The sequence below is a fragment of the Monocercomonoides exilis genome (assembly GCF_001643675.1).
Source record: "Monocercomonoides exilis strain PA203 chromosome Unknown scaffold13-1861174, whole genome shotgun sequence".
In the NCBI taxonomy this organism is placed as follows: Eukaryota; Preaxostyla; order Oxymonadida; family Polymastigidae; genus Monocercomonoides; species Monocercomonoides exilis.
This window is the reverse complement of record NW_027150558.1, coordinates 1499880-1522292: the sequence shown is the minus strand read 5'-3', so window position 1 is coordinate 1522292 and position 22413 is coordinate 1499880. Positions and strand designations below refer to the sequence as shown.

Below are 22413 nucleotides of genomic sequence, written 5' to 3'. Positions count from 1 at the left end.
AAGTGAATAGGATAAGTTGGAGTGATAAATCCACCTTCGCTCTGCGTCTGAGAGACGGGAATCAAGTTCGTTCAATGCCAGACGCTGCAGAAGAGCTGCTTCTGAGTCTTCGGTTGTGCCAAATTCTTTCATTGAATCACCTTCTATTGAAAGGAGAAGAAGAAGAAGAAGATGATGATAAAGGTGTTATTTCTGTTATTGAAGAAGAAGGAGGAGGAGGAGGTGAAGAAGAAGAAGAAGAAGAAGATTATGAATTAGATTGTAGCTGTGAGATAAGCAGAGCAAGTAGGACAGTTGCAGGTGAAGATGATAGAGCATCCTTTAACAAATGAGAGAATTCGAGAAAGTTGACTTCTCATCGTCGAATTCTTAGGAATTGTTCCTGATGGATGGGAGAAAAGAAAAAGAAGGAGATGTTCGTTTTCCACTCTGAAGTGGAAGAGAATGAGTCGAAGGAAAAGGGAGGGAAACTGAGGATGGAGAATTTATTGATGTGAATGACGGAGAAGAGGGAGAAGGAGAAGGAGATTGCGAAAGCAAAAAGAGAGGAAACTGAGAGGAGGTTACGCTTATCTGAAGCTGATGTGGAAGAATTGCTGAGAATTAGTCTTTCTTTATCTGATAGGGAAGTTCTCCTCTTCTTCCACTTGCTGTTCCTTATGCATTTATCGCATGCCAACAGAAGTTGTATTAGCTTCATCAGCAGCAGAATTTGAAGATCCACTCAGGTCCAGTGCATCTGTTGTTATATTCGATTCCAATGAAGTTGACTGAGACTCAGATGTTTGCTGGACAGAAGCAAAAGCGGAAGGTGTGGCTTGTGCGAATGCAGCGCCAACAACCTCCAATCGCTGGATGAGAGAGGCAGAAATGAACATCGAAGGAGAAGAAGAAGGTTTCTGGACATGGTGTGTCTCGAATATGGCTAATATTAAATGGAGCAAGTCCTTCTTCACCATCAGCTTGCGAAGAGCGGTGACAATAGCGGTGAGTGCAGCCCGCGTTGCCAGCAGACGAAGCAGCTGGAGATTGGACTACGCGGCAGAAGGGTCGAGGGGTTGCATGGAGAACGAGATGATGGAAGGCGTTGCGCTGAAGGATGGTATGGACTGAGAAATGGAAATAGAAGTGACGAAGGAGGTGAATAAAGAAGGGATGGAGAACATGGAAGATGAAGTGAAAGATACTGAAAGCATCTTTGAAAGCAGAGTGCGGACGATTGGAGTGAGTGGATGAGAAAGAGGGAGAGGGCACATGTTGACAAGAAGCGCTCATGAAAACTTGAGAGAAGAAGGCAGAATTGAATGCTTCTCTTTTTTCTGTGGATGTTCAATGAGCGGCGGAGCAAACTGAAAAGATGGATTTGTCAGTTCGAGTAGAATTTCTCCGATGGATGGGACATATGCCGTTCTTTGAGGAGGAACTAAAATTGTATTTTCTGAGGCAGACAGCAGAAGTTGTTGGTTTTTGAAAAAGACAGACGAAGCAAACAAAAGTGGGTCAAGCAGAATATTCGCATTGATTGTATATAACTCTCTTTCCATTGCATCCAAAGAGAAGTTATTGTCGTCATTCTTCCTATTGATCTTTTTCTGTACAGCAGGAACAGTTCCGAAGATTCCCCTTTCTTCACAGAACAGCTTTTTCGACCATTTGCACTGTCCCCTCCTTCCACAGCTGCACTTCCTTCTCCTTTCCATACATTCATCTGCTTTCTCATGTTCTCCACCAGTTGCGCATCTCTCACTGCATCTTCTCCCCCCAAGCTGAACAGCCTCGTTCCACACAGCAGAGCCAGAAACTTGTTCGCATCATTCGCCAATATTCCCCCTGTTGCCCCAGCATAAGATGATGGAATCGTAATGGGCTTTGGAAGCTGAGGTGACCCGAGCTGGTTGAAAAGATGGGATAGCGCCTTTCCGAGAGAGTGAAGCAAAGAAGCGCCTTCATCCTACCCAATCTGTTCATCAACCTCACAAACAGCTTCTTCGGCCCTGTCTTCTGTTTGTTTTTCTCCCCAAACACAGAATTGTTCCCAAGGTCATCTACTCCTCCTCCTCTATCTTCTCCATTTGCATTGGCATGCCGTCTAACAAGACACACTTGCAGAAGAAGAAGCTATCGCAAACCCGTTTTCCGCAGCTGCTCTGAGATGCGCCTGCAATTCTCTGCCGAGTGCTGCTCTGATGGCAGACAGGACAAGATGTCTTCGTGACACAGAAACAGCTAATAAACTGTAATTGCTGTGTCTTCTGCGCGGGCTCTGCAGCGCTTCTCTGCCTCCGTCTGAGCCAATTGTGTTCTTGTATTCTTCTTTCTCTCCATTTTTCTTTGTGAACTTAGCTGAAGGAAAAGAAATCTGAAGAGGCATCGGACAAAGCTCTCCACTGGAGATGGTTGAGGTGGGTGAGAAAACAAAACTCGACTTCTTGTGATAGCTCTTTTGGGATATCGATGAAAGAGCTTTTTGCTGTTTGTGAGAGAAGCGCAGTGCAAGGAGTGTTTTTGGGTCTTTTTCTCTTTCTGTTGTCTTTTCTGTTTCATCGGCATTTGATGTATCAGCAAATCGTGTTATATCCAAACTGTCTTCACCACCGCTAACGTATCTATCATCGCTATCGTAATTGTCGTTATCTTCATAGTATTCTTTTGCTTCTTCAGTGTCAGCTGCACCAGCTCCGTTCATTCTCTCTCTCCTCTCTTCATTCCGCTTCAAATAATACTCATTCTTCCCTTTCCCTCTTAGCCACATCTTTCTTTTTTGTTTCTTTGCCTTGCTTTCCTCTTCCTGCACGAGATTTGCATAAAGTCTAAAATCGGCTGGATTGATTGTTGGAATGATCCTTCCATGTGTCTGCTTCAGTGTGTTCTTCATCAACTTCGTAAGTGAATCTCTTTTCTCCCTGTCCTTCATCTCAGTTGTTATAAATGTTGCTTCGATTGAGCTGTTTTCTCTTATTTTTGCTGAGTTGAATGTGGTAGAGGTGCCATATTCAAAAACAAATCTGATCTTTTTCGGTGTCTGCCGATTTGCCCGTGTGCTTGTCATGGATATCTTTGCACTAAGAATCCTGTCTAACTCCACGTCTTCTTCTTCTTCTTCCTCCTCCTTATCATCCACTTCCTCGTCATAGCCATTCCACTCAATGTCACTTCTGCTTCTTCCACTTGTCTCACGAGTGTCAGATTCAGAAGAGTCAAATGTGATGCTGCCATCTGCCACACAAAGCAGCTCCAACTTTTTCGAAAGAAGCTCACTTAGGACAGCTTATGAACCCATCATCGGACTTGTCTTTGATTGGAATGCTTTTCCTTTCGCTTTTTTTCCCCTTTCACTCCCGCTTTCCCTCTGCACTTTGCTCCTCTTTGCCTTCAAAACTCCTATTCATCTGAAGGAAGCTCATCAAACACTGAAATAATTCTTTCCTTATCTTTCTCCTTTTTCCTTTTTCCATTCTCATCTTCTTTCACTTTCTCTTTGTTTCCAAGCTTCCTCTAACTCTCCAATGCCGCGGCAGCTGACTCCAAACACCTCGAATACTGTACAGTCACATTTGCACTTGCTCCTCCTTCGCTCTTCTGCACCTGCTGAATCAGCCCCATCGCTGTCATCATCTTCTTCTTCCGCATCTTCGGTGGTCTTCCTCTTGGAATAGCCAGCGACACTTGTTCCATCACCACACGAAATAGCTTCATCCTCTTACTGCTATTATTATTATTAATGATGTTATTTCCACTTCCTCCCATCTTATTTGTCAGCCCTAGCACTTCTGATTTGAACTCTGGTGGAGCAATTCTTGAGTTTGTGTATGTCTTCAGACGAACTGTCCGCTTGAAGGCAGCAAGCGCTTTTCTCCCTCCGCTTCGTTTGAGTGCTCTTCCGAATGCAGTTGATGGCATGCTCAGCAGTGAAACAGAAGAAGAAGAAAATGATGATGAAGAGGGATTCTTGGTTTGATCACTTGAAATCGGACATGAGGAAGCCGGAAAACCAGCATTTGACGAAGCAGAAGAAGAAGAAAATAAAAGACTTGGAAATAAAATTAAAATTAAAAAATAAATAAATAAATAAAATGCCTTGAAGGACAAACAAAGAATAATTTGATTTCTCTCCATAAGAAACGGAAAACAACAAAATTCAACTATGGCTTCAGTTGAGAAAGAACCACAGAATTTCTAAAAAGAAAAGCAAAAGAAATATTCAAAATTTAATAATAGAGTCTTTGGCAGATTAAGAAAAATTTCGAAAATAAAGTGTCAACACGAAATATCAAACCTTTTTCTTCATTGAAATCCCATTTCAAATTTCATTTTTTTTTGTTGATCAGGAATTTGCAGAAATGCTTTTTTGATATATCAAGATAATATTTATATATTGTTGAAGTGTTTCATTAGGTTAATAACGATTTCTGCAAATTCCCAAGTAATGAAAATTTTTTTATGATCATTGAGATCTTTTGTGAAACAGTTAATTGTTTGTTGATCTATTTGCAAAAATTCATTTCTTTCAAATAAATACTAATTGCTTTTAACGTTAATTTAAGTAATATGGAAAAAACTGAAGTTGAATTCAAGATAAAAAAATTTAATATTTTCGAATCTGAGTCAAAATCGAAATGGAAAAAATATCAATGAAATGAAAAAAATACGTTAAAAATTAACAATCGTTCACCAATCAGAATGACATAAATAAACAAAAAGTACTTCATGATATTGATCATTAAAAAAATTGAAAACAGTCAGAAATTTTCTAATCAGATTCAATATCTTTCAAAAAAACATAATTCCATCACATAATCATCAAAACAGTCACCAAATGTTAACTAAATGTCAACAATTTTGAACAATGAAAGGAAAAAGAAAAGGTCGCACCAAAACAGCTGATTCATGGAATCAATGGCAATACCAAACAAAAAAGATTACAAATATTTTAAGTCCAAAAACAAACTTGACTGTTTTTCTTTTGTTTTTAATCCACTCTTCCCTTTCTGATATTTCTCTAACTTTGACTCAAAAAGATCAAATCCAACAAAGAAAAAAGACAGACACAATGATAAAACATCACTTCACACTCTCAATAACTCTCCCTTCCAAAAACCTCACTCAAAGATCAATGAATTCCCTCACAACTCTCTCTATTAATGAATCTCGATAAATACAAATATATGCGGGACAATAACCAAATTAATTATAGGGACATTATCGGGACAGAAACAGTAAGAAAACAATCGGATTCTAACTGTTGTGCACCTGGGAGGCTGTTCGTCGTATCCAGGTCCGGATAAAGCAGCCCGAAGGCTGCAATATCTAATACGAACAGTCATGTCCAGCACCCTTCCGATAGAGTGCCAGCTAAGCATACACAACAACTAGTTTCTTAATAGGGGACACCAAAAGAACAATTTTGAGATTCATTAATAGAAGAAGAGTCAAGAAGAAGCTCAAATCTCCTTGAAAGAAGATCTTGAGAAGATTGAGAAAGAAGAGAAGAGTTAGATGATGTGATATCAGAGTGAAATGACTTTCTTGTTCGTTGAACCTTTTCTTTCATTGTCGAAGATTCGAGGGCAACCAGAGAGCGTTGAGGAAGATATCCAACAGCTGAAGCACAGACAAATGAGCCTTTGCGCTCAAAATACAAATAGTCTTTCATGTGAGGGACTGTCAATGACGGCCATGAGATTTGTTGAGATGGTACATATTCTTCAAAATACCTCTCATGCTCAAAGTTATTGACAGATGTCGAAGATGGTGAAGAGTTTGATGATGATGTTGAGAAGTTGTTCGATTGTGAAGTTGAAGAAGCTGATGTCGAAGTGTTCATATTGTTTTCGAAGAAGTTGATCAAGTCATGAAGTGTGGTGATATGTTCAGTCGAAAGATAGTTGTCGATTGCATTCACTAACGCACCAAATTCACTATCACAGATATTTTTTCCGTGGTGCTCAGCGAAGAAGTTGAGTTGAGTGTTTTTCTTTTTAAGAAGTTTTGATTGTTTTGAGAGGATGAAGTGAAGAAGGAAGCGATTTCGGTTGTGTGGTCCAGAATCGCAGAAGAACTTAAAGGTGTGAGTGTCTGAGAAGAAGTGTCTTTTGATCACAGATTCCAGACACTCAATGACAAATCTGTGATCATTTGAGAGGCAGTCGGAGAAGAAGTTGAAAGTTCTTTTTATTTGTTGATTGTTTATTTTTTGAAGTGAGATGATTGTGAATTGAGAAACTTGTTGATAGTTGAAGAATTCCTGTTGAAGTTGATTTTTTCTGATAGGGAGTTTCCATTTTTCTTTGAAGTCAAAGACGAAGACTGCCTCACCTTCTTTAAGATTATCAACAGTTGATTGATAATGTTTTCGTTGCATTTCTGCAACAAGACGATGTTGACGAAGAAGTTTGAGAGTCTGAAATTCTGCAGGAGATAGTCCATTTTTGTTTTGCGATGACTTTAATTTGTTTTCCAGATAGTTGAGCTTCTCGCACATTCCACAAAGGTCAGTTCGTCTTTTCGCTTTGGAAAAGTTGGTGGTGAGTTTGTAGAAGTGGGAAAGAGAAACTTTGATATTCGTTTCTTCTGAAAACTCTCTCCATAATTTTGTCTTGGGCTTGAAGATTAATCTCTTTTCATTGGGAGAAAAGATGCCCGTTTTCTTTCTTCTTTCTTTCAGTGCTTCCAATCCATATGAAGATGTGATTGATGAAGAATGTTGAGGAATGGAAGAAGTTTGATGTGGTGGTGTGATGAATGATGATGATGATGATGATGATGATGATGATAAGGTGAATGAAGTGTTTTCATTTAATGTTTCTGAAGAAGATGAAGAACCACCAAATTGAATTGCTGATAATGTTGGCTTTGTTTTTTCTTTTGTGAAAAATGAAAGTGAAGGAATGAAACCTTGTGAGTAAAGATTATTCCATGAAGAACTCCATTTGTCACAATCGAATTCAGAAACATTTTCATCATTGCAAATACTCCAAAAACTGTTGATTCCACTCTTCCTTTTAACAATAGCAATGTAATGTCCATTTCTTTGATCCAGACGTTTATATAGTATTTGTCCTGAAAGATGATAAATGATAGTTTCCTTATTGCTCTCTTGAAGATGTTGAATGTTTTCTGTTAAAAACCCTTTGCAGAACGTGCGCTGGTTAGTGCGATCAGTTTCAATTAGAAGCGTTCTCGAAGGCGCAGAACTAGCAGAATCAGTGCATTCATGACAGAGAGCTAGCACCTCTGGAAATGCAGCCATTTCCTCCCATCTCGCAGCACAGCATTTTTCCTTGCATTCATCGCAATAGACAGCATTTTTTCCGTTCAATATCTCAGTTGAAAAGATAGAAGATAGACCTTTATGAGGAGATGATGAATTAATGATAACATTACTGCAGGCTTCATTGAAATGATTAGAAACTTTTTGACATTTTTGACATTTGAAATGAGTAATGAGCACAGGATTGAAGGTATCCTTTTCAAATATCTTATTAATTTGAAGAAGTTGATGAAGATTTTCAAATGCTTCTATCACATTCTGTTGCTGCCTGCTGCCATATCCACAAAAGTCTTCCCATTTGTTGATAAGCGATGGGATCCACGAACGCACTGCCATTCCATCTTTAACCAGTTGTTGACAAACACTTATTACACGCGAAGATGTGTTCTTCATAACTGTTTGTTTTTTGATAAAAGATGGTTTTTGCGTGATGATAGAAGACATGCATTGAAGAAGAGATGCAAGATAGCATGTGTTGCCTAAGTTTAGCAATCCTTTTGTTATTTGTGATACTGTGTCAGAAGAAATTGATGAATTAGAAGAAGATTGAGAAAGCAAAAGAATTTTTGATGAATTTTCTTTTGCATTCTTTTTTGAAATATTTTTTGAAGAATTGTTTTTATTAGATATTTCATTATTTGAAGGTTGAATGCTTTGTTGTTGAACTGTTGAAGTGTCATTGTTTTTTGAAAATGAAGAAAAGAGGGTTTGAAATGCTTGAGGTGGAATTAATGTGGGTGAAGTGGCACATTCAATTAATTGATCACTAACCCACGCATCATCGTTGAAAAAGGAAGTTGAAGATTCTTCAACAGTAGAAGAATTCATATTTTCTTTTTGTCTTTTTTTGGAAGATGAGGAAGATGAGGAAGACGAGGAAGACGAGGAATTGGATGATGTTGTTTTCTGTTTGAAAAGTTTATGAATTGGAATTGGAGATGGAGACGAATGACGTTTATGATGTAATTTCTTTGTTTTTCTTTTTGTTGAACCCCTTTCTCTCCTTGTTGGAGTACTGATTGGAGCATCAACAGCTTGAGAAGAAGAGGAATTTGAAGATGGAGAATTTTTTTCTGATATGGGATTAGATTTTTTATTTTGTTGAGACGATGTTGAAGAGGAAGAAGATTGTTTTTTCCTTTGAGATGAATTTTCAGTAATAATCTCTTCTTCCCAAGCCTCTTCTTCGATGTATCTGACATATTCTGGCTCAGCTCGCTGCTTTTTCTTTGCTGACTGAAGCGAAGTTGAAGCTTCAGTCGAATGGGCTAACATCCAGTTGTTGCCCTTTTCCCAATCCTGTTCATTTAAGCCTAAATTTACAGAGAAAATTATTCAAAAAAATAAATATACAAATACAAACCACTTTTGCAAGACGGAAGGTGAGGTTTTTGTGGAGGAATGATAAATCCTTGGTTCTTTTTGAGCGTTTGCTTCGCATAAATAAATTTCCCCTCTGTGACATCATATCCATAGTCCTGTAAATCGGATAATGATGTGTTTCGAGACAACGCCTGCAGCATTGTTGTCTGAGTGTGCAATGGAGCGTTGTTGTACACCACAGACAGGTCTTCCAGCAGCTTTAAATGATATTCTGTTTCAAAAAAATAAATAATAAACAAATATAAAAGAAAAAAATAATTGAGAGTCAAAATAACATTTTTGAAACAATACATAAATATTTAGAACCAAACCATTCAAAGACTTCAGTAAATCGTTAATAACAGAAGATGATTGCCTATAGTTGTAAAAAAGATAGATGAGCAATGAATCAACGTCATCTCCACCGATTCGTTTTATTTCGTTCCAAATAACTTTACATCGAGAATTAAGAGTTGATTGAGGTTTTGAAAAAGACATTTTTATATTGAAAGTGTTTTAATAATGGTTTGATGATATTAGAAATTTATATGTTATTGTTTGAATTTACAACGCTTTTTTTTAATTTTTTTTTTTTGGTTTTGTGTTTATTCAAAGAAAAATTGACAAATAAAATATTCAAAGAGCTTCCAAAAATGAATTTTTATTATTCAAAATTATCCTATAAAAATTTGCTGACAAGTCAAAACTGACATGAATTTTATTTCGTTTTCCACATCATTTGAGAATAAAAATATCAAACGACAAAATAAAAAATTTTTAAAAAATTGTTAAAAATATCATTTATAAAACAAAAAATCAGTATTACTGTCTCAATCAAAATTCAATGAACATAATTGTTATTTATGTGTTTATTTAAAAAAATGACTAAAATCAAAATAGGATTTTTTTAATAATAATTTTTTTTTTGTAAATGATAAGTTTTTGCAAAAAAATTTTTTTTTCAATAGTGACAAATAATAAACAATGAAAATTTATTGCATCGATTGAAATTTACAAATTAAGATTGTTTTTTTTTAAAAAATGTTTCTGATAATATTCATTCTGAAAATTGTCCGATTTGATCTTATTGATCAATGAAAGATTTTAATTACACGGGAATTTGCAGAAATCGTTTTTGCGTATATTTATCTCTTCTTTATATCATTTATTCCATTAAGAACTAAAAAATAATCAATTCTGCAAATTCCAGATCAACGAAAAAATGAAAATTCGAAATGGGTTTTTGGTAAATTTTAAAAATTTGATATTTCAGGAAAGGAACTTTGTTTTTGAAAGCAAAATTCAAATGTGATTCATGTCTTCTTTTATGCTTCTTCTTCCTCGTTGTTTTCAAGCATACTGTTCTTCATTTCCACCACAAAATTGGAAAAAAAGCATTCATCATTTTAAACCTCTTAATTATCATAATTGTTATTACACCTACAATTATGACATCCTTCGTTTCCTTATCTTTCTTTCTTCTTCGCAAATTCCTTCTGCTCCGCAACATTCATCTCTTTCGACAAGCAAACACAAATAATCTTCTTTTCCATCATCTTTGCCTGAGCTTTTATCTTCCCCGAATGCACTTATTCGTTGAATGATCGAAACGATGCTGCTTTCTCCTTCCTCTTCCTTCTTCTTCTCCTTCTCCACCACCTATCTTTCAAGCAATTCCTTCTTCTCGTCATTCCCATCCATTGCCACCACCTCTCATCTCCTTCAGCTTCTGGGAGCTCTGATGCTTTCTTCTCAGCCTGGCCAGCTCTTCTTCAGCATAGCCATGTTTGTGAAAGAAGTGTTGAGGGAAATGTGGATGAGAAGAGTGGTGAAGAGGATACTAAGGAGAAGATGGAAAGAGGGAGGAAGAGAGGGAAGAGAGGGAAGAGGAAGTTGGATGAAGAAAGAAGAGGAAATAATATGGAAGGAGGGCTGTATGGTGTATGAATAGAAGAAGAAAATGAAGCTGAAGAGGATAATATGAGATTGGATGAAGGAAAAAGAGAAGAAGAATAAAAAGAATGAAAGATGAGAAGAGAAGAGAAAATCAAGGAAGAAGAAAAAGAAGAATCCAAAAGAAGTGAAGAAGAAAGGATTTGAAAAAGAGAGCAGTAGATAGAGAATGAAGGAACGAAGAGCGATGAGCTGCCCACAGAAAAGGCAGTCATCGAGTATTGTATGCAAGTACTCACCAACATCGCGAGAATTCGAATAATAACAAATTCTACATTGATCCTGTGCTCTTTGGGCTGGTTGCGGAATTGATGAGGTTTGCCTTATCTATTTTTCTTTCTATTAATTTGATCAATTTGATTATATTCTTTTTGAACTTTCATTTACATATTCTACAAATATTAATTATAATATGAATGACATTTCAAATGAAATGATCATCCCCTTCATTCAAAGTGATTCTGTGTCTGTTCTGCGAGTGATGGCGTTCCGCTTCTTTGTGAACTTCTCGTGCGGCAGCGACGAAGACATCCAGGGTCTTCTGCTGCAGCCCTCTTTTTTCGACGTCTTCGCCTCCCACCTGTCCTCCTCCTCGTCCTGTCTGCACCACTAGGCAGCGCTCCTCGCCTGCAACATCAGCGCCGGCACCTCCTCCCAGGCACGCACCCTCCTCCGGCCGAGGTGTGTCTTCGCCCTCTGCCACATCGCCAAGTGCCACGCGCTGAGGGAACTGAGGAACGTGGGGCTGCTGGGGAAGGAGGCGGCGGGGGTGGTTGTGGAGGCAGGGTGTGTTGAGGCAGTGGCGCAGATTCTGAAGAGAGGGAGGCATCGGAGTGTGGTGTGTTATGCGATGGACATGCTGTGGGTGCTGCTGGGGCAGTGTGAAAAGAAGGATAATGAAAAAGAGGAAGAAAAAGGAAAAGAAGAAGAAGGACGAGAAGAAGAAGAAGTCAGTGGAAGAGAAGGAAGAGGGATTGCTGATCGGGGGAGAGTATGTGAAGAAAAGAGGAGGAGGAGGAGGAGGAAGAAGAAGAAGAAGCATAAGAAGATAATGTTAATGAAGAAGGATCCACAATATTTGTCTTTGGAGGGCATAAAGGTGATAAAAATTGGCTTCGCCACTGTTTGAGAGAAAGTAATAGAATGATGGGTATTTCTTTTTTTTTGTTTGCTTGTTGGTTTGTTGAGAGAAAAAAGAGAAAGAAGAAGAAATGAATGAGAAAGAGGAAGAGCTGGACGAGTTGAAAGAAGCGATGGATGATGAAAGAGACAGGAAAAAACGGTTTGCATTTCTTTTAATGAACACGAAGATTGCAATGAGAAGCTACAAAGTGAAAGCGATGGTAATGAGGAGTGGAAGCGGCATCACAGAGAATTCAATGAGAAGGAGAAATTGCTGAGCAAAGCAGAAGAATTGATCTGGAGGCGCCGAATGTCCAGCAGCTGGAGTGTTATGCGGGGCGCATTTCTCGAACAGCAGCAGAAGGAGAACAGGGCAGCCGAGATGTGGAAGTTGAAAAGAGTTAAGTCTCTGTTCTGCCAGTGGAGGAGGAGCATTCAGGAGCGAAAGGATAGAAAAACGCACAACATGCAAATTGTGGCGCTTTAGCAGCGGCTGGCGGACATCCGGCTGGTGCATTGGGTGTTCTTTGCGTGGCATTCCGCACACAAAGAGAGGAACGAGGTATGCTTGCGGTGGAAGATAGCAGAGCAGAGGAAAGAGAGGCAGGCACCACGCAACTTCTTTTTCCGGTCGCGTGTTTCGTATCTGGAGAAAGAAAAGAACCGCGCTGAAGGGATCAAAGAAGAGCTGACGTCGGCGATGGCGGAGGCGAACATTGCAGCGTCACCCAGAAGCCAAAGCACGAATGCCCAGGAGCCTTTCGCTGGGGTGCCATTTGCAGAGGAGAAGGGGAAGCAGCTGGATGCTGAGCCACTTGGCGGAGGAGGATACGATTCACTCCGGACATTCACTGCAAATAACACAGTGAGAACGAACATGCCTCAGAGCGCTTCTCACCCCACAACACTTCAAACTCCCTCCGCTTCGCCAAGTTTGGCTGCAGCTCAGACGCTGTCGCTGCCCAGCCTGCCTGTGCTGTTCCAGCAGCAGAGCGGCAACAGCGCCCTTGTCGACCAGATCCACCGCCTGGCTGCAGAAAATGCGTCTCTCATTCTGCAGCTGAAGGAATGCGATGAGCACATAGCAGATCTTGAGAGGGCGCTGGCAGAGGTGCTGGTGAAGCAGGAGTCGCTGCAGGCGCAGGCTGCTGAAGCGAAGGCAGATATCAAGCGCTTCGAGCAGATCAAAACAGAACTGGAAGAGCAAGCAACGTCGCTTATGTCGAGCCAGTCGGAGGAGCAAGTGGAATGGCTGATGGCGAAGCAGAAGGTGGAGAAAGAAGTGGAGGAGCTTAGAGAAAAAGCAGAGCAGGCAGAAGAATTGAAGCTGAAAGCGTAAGAAAGAGAGGCGCAGTTGAGTGAAGCGAGAGACAAAGATGCCGTTGAGACAGCACAGCGGATGAAGGAGACGACAGAACTGGCAGCGCAGCAGAGGGTGATGTTGCAGGAGAAAGAGGCGCAGGATGCTGAGCTGAAAAGGGAGAAAGAAGAGCTGGAAAAATTGCTGGAAGACAAAGACACGACAGTGCGTGCGACGATCGAAGGGACGAAGGAGCATGAAGAGCAGATGCCTGCATTCCGAAGCAAGATTGAGAAGCTGAACGAGGCGAATGCGGAGCTGAAGCGCCGGATTTCGGATTCAGTAGATCTGAATGCGGAGAAGGAGCGATGCTGCTGCAGCTGAACTACATAGTAGAGCTGCTGCGGAAAAGAGAGAGTCTGAAAGTGGAGAAGTTCATTTCTTCTGTTGCCTCGCATGCGCGTGTGGCGTCGGTGAAGCTGGACAGAAAGATGGAAGAACAAGAAAACAGAGAGGAAGAGAACAAGACAGAAGAAGTTGAGGGAGCAAACATGAAAACGAATGATCAGAACATCAGTGGAGACGAAATGGAAGCTGAAGCAATCAACCCACAGCAGCAGTCGTCATCAACCAATTTGGCATCTTCTCTGCTTAATCCACTTTCAACTGTTAATTTAGCAACAACTTCTTCCTCATCAACACTGTCATCTTCATTATCATCTTCATCATTGTCATCATCATCATCTTCTTCTTCTTGCTTTGAGGAATCCTCTTCATGCGCAGCCTCTGTATCCAGCGATAATCTGTCAAAAAGCGCAACCGGTAGTTCAGAGACCGAACAGAGCTCGTCTTCGAGTGTACTGACGTCAGAGCCAGACTCCGTCAACACGTTCAGCTTTGCGATCGGATGGTTCTCTCTTCTGTGCAGCTGCGGGCGGATCAGCGAGACGGAGGCAGTGCTGCGTTCAGTGGTGTTCCCTACGGCTGTGGTTGAGGCGGAGTAGGAAGCGGGGTAAGCGCAGAGCACGCTGTGGATCCGCAACTTCCCCGCTGGCACAGGAGAGCGGGATGTGCGGCAGCTGTTTGGGGAGCTTGGGCAGCCGGATTATGTGGCAGTGAACCAGAAGAAGCGATATGCGTTTGTGGCGTTCTTCACGACAGAGGAGGCAGTCTGTGCAAAGCTGACAGTAAAGGCAGCACTGAAGGAGATGAAGGAGATAAAAGGATATAAGGAAAACGAAAAGGAAGAGATAGGGGAAGGTGAAGAGAAGGAAAAGGTGATTGAAAAAGGCAAACAAGAAATAGAAAAACAGTGCTGTATGCATATTGGATATGCGAAAAAGACTATTCCATTGTATCACCATAGTAACAACTCAGCAAGAAAAAAGAAGAAAATGAACAAAGTCAAAAATGAGGAAAAGGATGAAAAGGAAGACAACCATAATCACACAATGAAAGAAGGGATCTTTTCATTGAATCAGAACAAGAACGCTATTTTTCCTACAGCTCCTCTTGAAAATGTTGATTTGGAACATGTGATTGAAAAGATGGCGATGTATGTTGTGGTGAAAGGAAAAGGGTTTGAAACAAAGATGCGGGAAGAGAAGAAGCAGTTCCCGTTGTTCAGTTTCCTGCGTGAAGGTGGAGAAGGGAACGAGTACTACAAATGGCGTGTTTTCTGTGCACTGAACGGAATTTCGGAGGAAGAAAGCGGCAAAAGAGTGATCCGATATGCACAGGGGAAGAGATGGGATGTTCCTGAGTGCTTCCTCGGAGCCAGACACCCAATAATAAGCAAAATTGTTCGTCCAGATGAAGAGGAAGAAAAATGTGCTGATGGAAAGGAAGAGGCAGAAAAGGGAATAAGAACACAAAATGATGGTGATTGCAATCGAAAACAATCAGAATGGATGAAGAAATCGAATTGAATTCTTCTTCTTTATCAAAGTCTTCTTCTTCTTCTTCTCTTTCTTCTTCTCTTTCTTCTTCTCTTTCTTCTTCTCTTTCTTCTTCTCTTTCTTCTTCTCTTTCTTCTTCTTCTGCTGCTACTCCTTCTGCGCATTCATCACATCTAACCACATTTTCACCTCTTTCTCAGTCTCAGTCATCTCACACATCACAATTACTTCAATCTCCTTCCAATTCAACCCCAACTGCACCAAACATTTCTTCCTCTTCCTCTTCTTCTTCCACAGCACCACCACTTCCTCCATCTCCATTCAAACTCCTCTTCTTCACCTTCATCTCGTCCCCGTGTCCCTCCTCGTGTTTCCATGAAGTCTCAATCATCGTCTGCCATCACTCACTCTGCTGCTTCTTCTGCTTCTTCTCAAATTGCCAAGGAGGCAGCAGCTGCTAAGCATCCCTTGCAGACAAGCCAGAGCTTCTCATACATCTCTTCATCTCAACTGAGCAGAGGAAACAATTCCACTCAAGCACAATCACCACTTCATGAAACTGTCAAACAACCTTCTCCTTCTGTATCTCCTTCACCTTCACATTCACCCTCTCCTTCATCCTCTCCTTCTTCTTCTCCTTCTCAGTCATCGCCATCTCCATCACCCCTGTTGCAGTCTGCCCAACCTCAACTTCAACCATCTTCTTCTTATTCCTCCTCATCTTCCCCTCTTCCCCTCTTCTTCTTTTTTCTCTTCTTAGATAAACAACAAAAAATTGCCATTTTTATTTCATTCAACTTTCGTCAAATTCAGTTCCAATCTTCTTCTTTTATTTTCTTTTCGGAAGCACAAAACGTATGTTTATTTTATAACAGAATATCAGCTGAAATAACAAAGCAATGCAAGCGATTTTATTTGTCGTTTTGTTAAAAATATAATTTTTGAAGAAATGGAATGTTTATTAAATAACTGTTGTTTTAATTTATTTAATGTGTTTTTTTTTCTGAAAAGATTGAATTTACCATTATAATTGTTCTTACAAATATTTTTTTAATATAATTTTTCATGTTTAGCACTTCCAAAGTGCATTATAGTTTCGACAGAAAAGTAATAAAACGTGAAGTAGCTCATATTTCTGGCATATTTCAAAAAATGCCATATGAAAGAGCTTTGCACATTCTTCGAGCTTTAATGCTTGAAGACTCTTTCGGATCGCAGCTATTCAACGATTTTATCAAATCGTGTTTACGTTTGTATATTTTTTAATTTGCTTTTTTATGTTTATTTTAATTTTTAATTTTTGTTTTTTAATTTTTCAAAACAACAATTAATATTTTTACATAAATATAATAACAACATGTTTATCAACAAGCGACTGTTATTCAAAAAGTCAGTGATGTGCAACATTTAGCAAATTCTGCTCTTTTTTTACCTCTCGTTAACTCCTCACAAAAAGCACAGACACAATCTTCTCTTCAGCAGCAGCAGCAGCAGTCTCAAGGGCATCCATCTCTTCCAGGCAGCACCCAGCTCAATCCTCAGATGGGCGGTGCTTCTCTGCCACAGCCCCAGCTGCAGCCAAATATCCCCATGCCTCGCACACAAGTCCCGCAGTCAGCGCAACAACAGAATCAGCTGCAGATGACTGGGAAGCCTCAGGAGCAAGTCGGTGCAGGGCAGCAATCTTCTCTTCCTCAACTGCAACAACAACAACAGCAGCAGCAGCCACAACAACAACAGCAGCAGCAGCCACAACAACAACAGCAGCAGCAGCCACAACAACAACAGACTATGCTTATGTCTTCTGCGCAATCACTTTTTCAGACTCAACCTCAAAATCAACCTCAACCTGAAAATCAAAATCAACCTCAATCTCTTCTTCAACCGCAGCAACAGCAACAGACTTCTTTTTCAAACTTCACAAACATCAATACAGAAAAGGAAGAAAAAATTTCATCCACAAATTCACATCATTTCGATAAATTTTGTATTTATTTTAAAGCTAATTCTCCATTTCAAATAAATACAAAAGAAGCAAAGAAATACACAAAACATTCGACTTTTTCTTCAGTAATTACAAAACAAACAAAAAAGCAATATGCTTTATCATCATCTTTTTCTTCATTATCTTCAAAAGCAAATTCAAGATCCTGCGTTGTCATGCTTCTTTCTTCACAAAGAGGATTGAAAAACAATGGCAGTGTGTGCTCTCTTTCTGCCATTTGTCAATGCATGGCTTCTCTTGATGTTAAATTTATAGACATTTCAAAAATGAACAGTATGCAAAAAACATTCATGCAGCTGTTTCATCTTCTTCGAATCTCTTCGTTTAATTTTAATGTATGGGATGGAGGTCAGATTAATAAATTTTACGACATTTATCTTGGAGGAAAGAATCAGCCAAAAGAACTGTCTGTTGTTTTTGAAAGACTTCTCAAAGTTCTTTCCAAAAATTGTAATGAAATAAACGATATGTTTTCTATCATTTCACAAAATGTTTTAATGTGTGTTCATTGTAATGATTACTCTATTTCAAAAAGGGATGATCAGTTTTTTGTCACAATTAGAGGATCAGATGTTGTTTCTGGTCTTCAAGATTTATTAACTTGTAATTCTTTTTTTGTTGAGAAGAGAGAAGGAGAATGCGTATCATGTCACAAAGATAGACAATTTTTGAAATATGTTCGTTTTTTGTATTTTCCAAAAGTGTTAAGTATTTTGTTCAACGTTGGTGATTTTTTCACTGTAACAGCTCCTCCTCTTTCTATTCATTTTGTTAATTCAGGGTTAGGGCCTGAGGATTTAAGAATATTTGATCCAACGGTTTCCTCTGAAGATTCATTCTTATCTTCTTGTTCTGTAGATGATGTTGTTGTTTATGAATTTGTTGGATGTGTTATTCATTCAAGTATTCTTTATAAGCAAGGGCATTTTTTGGCCATTGTGAAAGAAGATGTTTCTAAACCTAGTTCCATTTCAAAGTTTATTGAGTGTAATGATCATGTTGTTTCAGAAATTATTCCTGAAAAATGGAATGATTATTGGAATCATCTCGCTTCAGAAAATTTTCATCCTTCTATTTGTTTTTTCAAAAAAATAGAAAAATCATAATTCTTTTCATTTTTTTTTTTTGATTTTATTTTTGAGTATTTTCTCAATTAAAAAAATTTTGTTTTTTCGATTTATTATTTTTCTTTTTTGTTTTTTTCATATCATCATAACAAATCATTGTTTGAAATTTTTTTTTATAACTCTTTTTTGAAAAAATTGATAAATCAAAATGAAAAATTAATTCTACTCTGTGAATAATTGTTTATTATTTATTTTTTTCTTTATTAACATCAATTTTTAGGTTATTGGTTGTTTTCAAAAATAATATTTCCTTCAAAGAGTACTAATATGAAAGAAAAATTGATTTTTAATGAATAAACATTTTTTAACTTAAAAAATATATATCTCTGAACGAAGAAAAAATAAATCAATAAATAAATAATGTCATGTTTATTTCATTAATAAACATAGTTCAAAAAACATTTAGTGATGAAAAAATTTGAAAAACAATATTCCTGAAAAATAATTTTTTTAGGTTCTATTTTTGTTGGGAATAAGTGAATCATTCAATAATGTTCAAAAAAAATATAATTTGACAAAAAAATAATGCAAATTGATCTTTTGTTGATATTTTGGAATATTTTCAAAAAACAATTAATCCTTTCCAAAAAAATTGATTGATCACAACTGCCCATAATTTTATTTTTTTTTGGATTTTTGATCTTTTTTTATGATATCAAAAAAAATCACCCATATGACGATATTCCGTTTTCGGTTGGAGGCTGAAAAGATGAATACAGTCTTTTTTTGAATTGCACAAACACATAGCGATCAAGCGGTTGTGTCAAGTGTGTGGTGTGCGAAGGAAGAATAATAATTTCGATTGAATGTTCACGACACCATGTGATAACAGTCCAGCAAAGCCTAGATGAATGCCCATCCATTATAATAAGCGCCGATGCTTCCGATCCATGAAGTTCAATTCTTTTTTTGTTAACTATTGGTAAAATGTTTTTCATCATGATTTCTTCAAAGTCATTTTTTGACATCCACCCGCTTCCGTTGGCCACTATTTCTAGTCGATGATATTTCAATCCTGCAAGATCTTTTGGTACAGTTTTTGAGGGCCAAATCATCACTGGATTAATAGAAGATCCATCTGCAATAACTCCGAAAACCAATGTTGCGTTGGGCTGATGTTGTTGGGAGTGCAACATTGGGTCTTCTTGATCTGATCGTTTGATTATGAAATTGTTATCAGATAGACACAAACTGACTCCTGTTTCGTCTATATTTAATATCAGATCAGCGCAAATTTTGTTCGTTCTTATTGTGTCCCCCAGCAATGAAAACCACGCTGAAATGTTTTCCGTTGAAGATGCAAGCAACCTTTTCACATCAATGGATTTTGGTTTTACCATTTGCAAGGCATTGCTTCTTTTTATGTATCGTCTTGCCCATTTTTCATTAATTTCTGCCAATTCGCTGTTGTCATCCTTGTTTCGGTTTTTTCTTTGCAGCACGTGTTCAGCCTGAAGATACAACATCAAAAAAGTTAATTCATATTTTTAAACAAAAACCAAACTATTTTAATGATGTCTTTGAATGTAATTTTATTCGTTGAAAGAAAAAGAGATTTAGTTCAGTCTTCTATTTCTTATTGTTCATCTTTGTTGAACAAATTCGGTCTGCCATTGTGTTGGGGATCTCTTCCCTGATTTAAAGAAGAGATATGTCGATATAGAGCTGAAGAAGAAACTAAGCCAGATGAAATAATGCTTTTGCGTGTAATATCTTTTCTTGAAAGAAGAAAATTAATTTTTTCTACTTTTGAATTTAATCTTCTGAATTCTGCGGTGGCTAAAACCTTTGAAAGTTCTGAAGACGAAGGAAGAGAAGACGTGTTGAAAGAAAAAGCAAATATGATGGCTTTACGATCTATTCATTTTAATTATTTCATTCAAAAATTTCATCATTTTAAAAAAAGTTAAATATTGCACAATAGAAGAACAAAAGGAAGATGTTTGATTTTTTCAATATCAAATTCTTCAACTCACTTTTTCTTTTTTGAGTTTTTCATTAGACATTCCCGGGTTTTGTCCCTTTCCCGGGTTTTGTCCATGACTTTATGCCTTAATTTCTTCGTTAACTGAAAAACATAATGAAACTCACTCAAAATTAAAAATTATATAAAACATTGCATTCTTTTGAGTTCATTAACGATTTTATCAAAGGATGTCATGGCTTTTACTGCGTTCAAAAGAAGAAACTCATTTTTTGAAATTATTTTTTCAAAACAAAAATGAAATCTAAAGTTCAAATAATTTCAAATTAAATGTTGAAGAATAATTATTGCTCCATATGAATCAATGGATGTTGCAAATGATTCCATGCAATGTGAAAAGTCAAAAAAACAAGTGTGAAGTTGATTAAATCCATTATTATTATTTTTTGCTTCAAACATCAAATTAGGAAAGAATAAAATTAAGCTGTTGCTATCTATTTTTCCATAATAAGGAATAAATTATAATTTCTCAGTTGAAAAATTTCTTGACTTGTCTGTCTACAAGAAATATCATGCCTGCAAGCGAAGAATTCAACGAGAACAGAACATAACTTAACAACAAATAATGGAATCATCAAAAAATCGAAACACATATCTTTCTCCTAATGAATCCACAGCAGTGAAAAAACAAAATGCAATTATGCAATCTTCGTAACCTTCTTCTTCCATCCTTTCAATTATCTTTCTTTTGATCTCTTTTCGCCTTTCTTCATCTTCCCTTTTTTCCATCTTTCCCTTCAATCTTTCGCACAGATTTTCGAAAAAATGCTTGCAACTTCTCAATATAGTATTTCTTTCATTCGAGCTGTTCATTTCCGCAAAAACAAGTTCAATGGCTCCACTGTTCAGTATATCATCAGAACTCATTGATTCACTTGACACAGCAACCACAAAGCAATAAAAGCAATTATTGCAAATCTCTCCATTGTTGTCCTTCGCTGCTCGAAAGACCTGTTTTATTCTGCTTAAAAGCCCTGAGCATTCATCATTCCGCAAACAACAAATGCTGAAGAAAGACGCCAATGTTGTGAGCCATCTGATTAAAACAAGCTCTTCTTTCACCTCTTTTCCCCTTTCATCTTCTTTTTTTCTCTTCCAATCCACACATTTCATCTGTTCTTCCAACTCTCTTTCTGCCTCTCTTCCAAAATGCAGTTCATTCACAATAGTGTCTTCCACTTCTTTACACATGTATAATCTGAATATCAAAAAATCCCATGTTGATTGATAGGCAAGCAGAGTGAGGTGATGATGCTCCTGATGATATTGGATAACATCTTTGATTTCATTCAAATACAATTCTGTTGGAAGTTTCTTATTAAAAAACATTAAATAATAATAATAATAACATTCAATAAATAAAACAAAACAAAATTAAAAAGCATGTGAATAATTCAAACAGCACAGTTACGAACACAAGACAACGCAAGAAATAATGTTTCAACATCTTTTTGATTCTCCATGCATTCTTCTTTGTCAAAGACGGCTTTCAGAAGACAAGTCACGCTGATTAACATCAATTTTTCAGAAAATTGCTCATTCAGCAAAAGACAGCATTCGCAAAGATCTGCCATTAACTTTTCGATCTTTTCTTCATTTTTCTCGTTTTCAACAATCATTTTCTCAAATCTCATGGACAGTGAAGAACAATAAAAGCCATAACATCGCAAGTTCAAAAGAACTTTGCAAAATCCAACATGCTTTAACAATCTTATGATATTTTCCACAGATGTTTTCTTTTCTTCAATCATTTTGTAAATTTTGTTGAACAATTCTTTTGTGAAAGTCCGATGAATTGCAATTCCATCCATTTCATCAATTATTCCATTCAATTCTTCGATTTTCTGATTTTGATCTTCCTCGCCACACTGTTCCAGCGCAGAAAGCAATTCTTTGATGAAAAAAACAAAGATAAAATTACGATAATCAAAAATTCAAATGCAACTGCAATTGAAGACCTGTGAACTTTTTTGTGTTGTTCGTTTTCTGCATTTTTGAAAATCCATTGCATTAAAAAAACAATACCATTTTTATCATTAACATTGAATTTGCATATGAACAGATGGAAGAAATTGGTGAAAAATAAATTATCAAAATAGAAACGAAAAAATATTTATCCATTCCGTGTCTTTTTTCATTTGCATTTTTGAGAAGGTGCAACAAAGAGAAATAACACAATATCTTTTCAGTATTGTTGTTATGGATGCTTTGATCAAAAGCAATATTTTGTGCAAGAATTGCAACAGGATGAATGAGAAATCGATGAATGAATAATTTTTTGCAAAATGGGCAGTTATAATTTGCTTGAAGGGACGAGACAGCGAAGGAGGGACATCGTTGATGGAATTGGGCAAGATGATTGTTAAGAAAAGCATCTTGGAAAGAAATTCAG

General features: G+C 37.6%; 8 protein-coding genes across 8 annotated transcripts; 4 read left to right on the top strand and 4 right to left on the bottom strand.

The window, feature by feature from the left end:
- Positions 1-74: 74 nt before the first annotated feature.
- Positions 75-332, top strand: MONOS_6607 (uncharacterized protein; the record flags this gene model as incomplete). Its single annotated transcript, XM_067876848.1, has 1 exon — positions 75-332. The coding sequence occupies one exon, from the start codon at positions 75-77 to the stop codon at positions 330-332; it is 258 nt and encodes an 85-aa protein (XP_067730929.1).
- Positions 333-665: 333 nt separating this feature from the next.
- MONOS_6606 (uncharacterized protein) lies at positions 666-3900 on the bottom strand (the record flags this gene model as incomplete). The annotated part of the gene is made up of 4 exons (XM_067876847.1): positions 666-1034; positions 1703-1830; positions 2104-3257; positions 3533-3900. The coding sequence occupies 4 exons, from the start codon at positions 3898-3900 to the stop codon at positions 666-668; spliced, it is 2019 nt and encodes a 672-aa protein (XP_067730928.1).
- Positions 3901-5377: 1477 nt separating this feature from the next.
- Positions 5378-9130, bottom strand: MONOS_6605 (uncharacterized protein; the record flags this gene model as incomplete). The annotated part of the gene is made up of 3 exons (XM_067876846.1): positions 5378-8583; positions 8634-8864; positions 8965-9130. The coding sequence occupies 3 exons, from the start codon at positions 9128-9130 to the stop codon at positions 5378-5380; spliced, it is 3603 nt and encodes a 1200-aa protein (XP_067730927.1).
- Positions 9131-11009: 1879 nt separating this feature from the next.
- On the bottom strand, positions 11010-11414 carry MONOS_6604 (uncharacterized protein; the record flags this gene model as incomplete). The annotated part of the gene is made up of 1 exon (XM_067876845.1): positions 11010-11414. One exon carries the CDS (start codon positions 11412-11414, stop codon positions 11010-11012), a length of 405 nt encoding a protein of 134 aa, XP_067730926.1.
- Positions 11415-11796: 382 nt separating this feature from the next.
- On the top strand, positions 11797-13046 carry MONOS_6603 (uncharacterized protein; the record flags this gene model as incomplete). The annotated part of the gene is made up of 2 exons (XM_067876844.1): positions 11797-11928; positions 12195-13046. The coding sequence occupies 2 exons, from the start codon at positions 11797-11799 to the stop codon at positions 13044-13046; spliced, it is 984 nt and encodes a 327-aa protein (XP_067730925.1).
- A 60-nt stretch (positions 13047-13106) lies between these two features.
- On the top strand, positions 13107-14935 carry MONOS_6602 (putative Surp module; the record flags this gene model as incomplete). The annotated part of the gene is made up of 3 exons (XM_067876843.1): positions 13107-13236; positions 13305-13970; positions 14067-14935. The coding sequence occupies 3 exons, from the start codon at positions 13107-13109 to the stop codon at positions 14933-14935; spliced, it is 1665 nt and encodes a 554-aa protein (XP_067730924.1).
- Positions 14936-15280: 345 nt separating this feature from the next.
- MONOS_6601 (uncharacterized protein) lies at positions 15281-16758 on the top strand (the record flags this gene model as incomplete). The annotated part of the gene is made up of 2 exons (XM_067876842.1): positions 15281-15579; positions 16362-16758. The coding sequence occupies 2 exons, from the start codon at positions 15281-15283 to the stop codon at positions 16756-16758; spliced, it is 696 nt and encodes a 231-aa protein (XP_067730923.1).
- A 1944-nt stretch (positions 16759-18702) lies between these two features.
- MONOS_6600 (putative DDE superfamily endonuclease) lies at positions 18703-19173 on the bottom strand (the record flags this gene model as incomplete). The annotated part of the gene is made up of 1 exon (XM_067876841.1): positions 18703-19173. The coding sequence occupies one exon, from the start codon at positions 19171-19173 to the stop codon at positions 18703-18705; it is 471 nt and encodes a 156-aa protein (XP_067730922.1).
- Positions 19174-22413: the final 3240 nt, after the last annotated feature.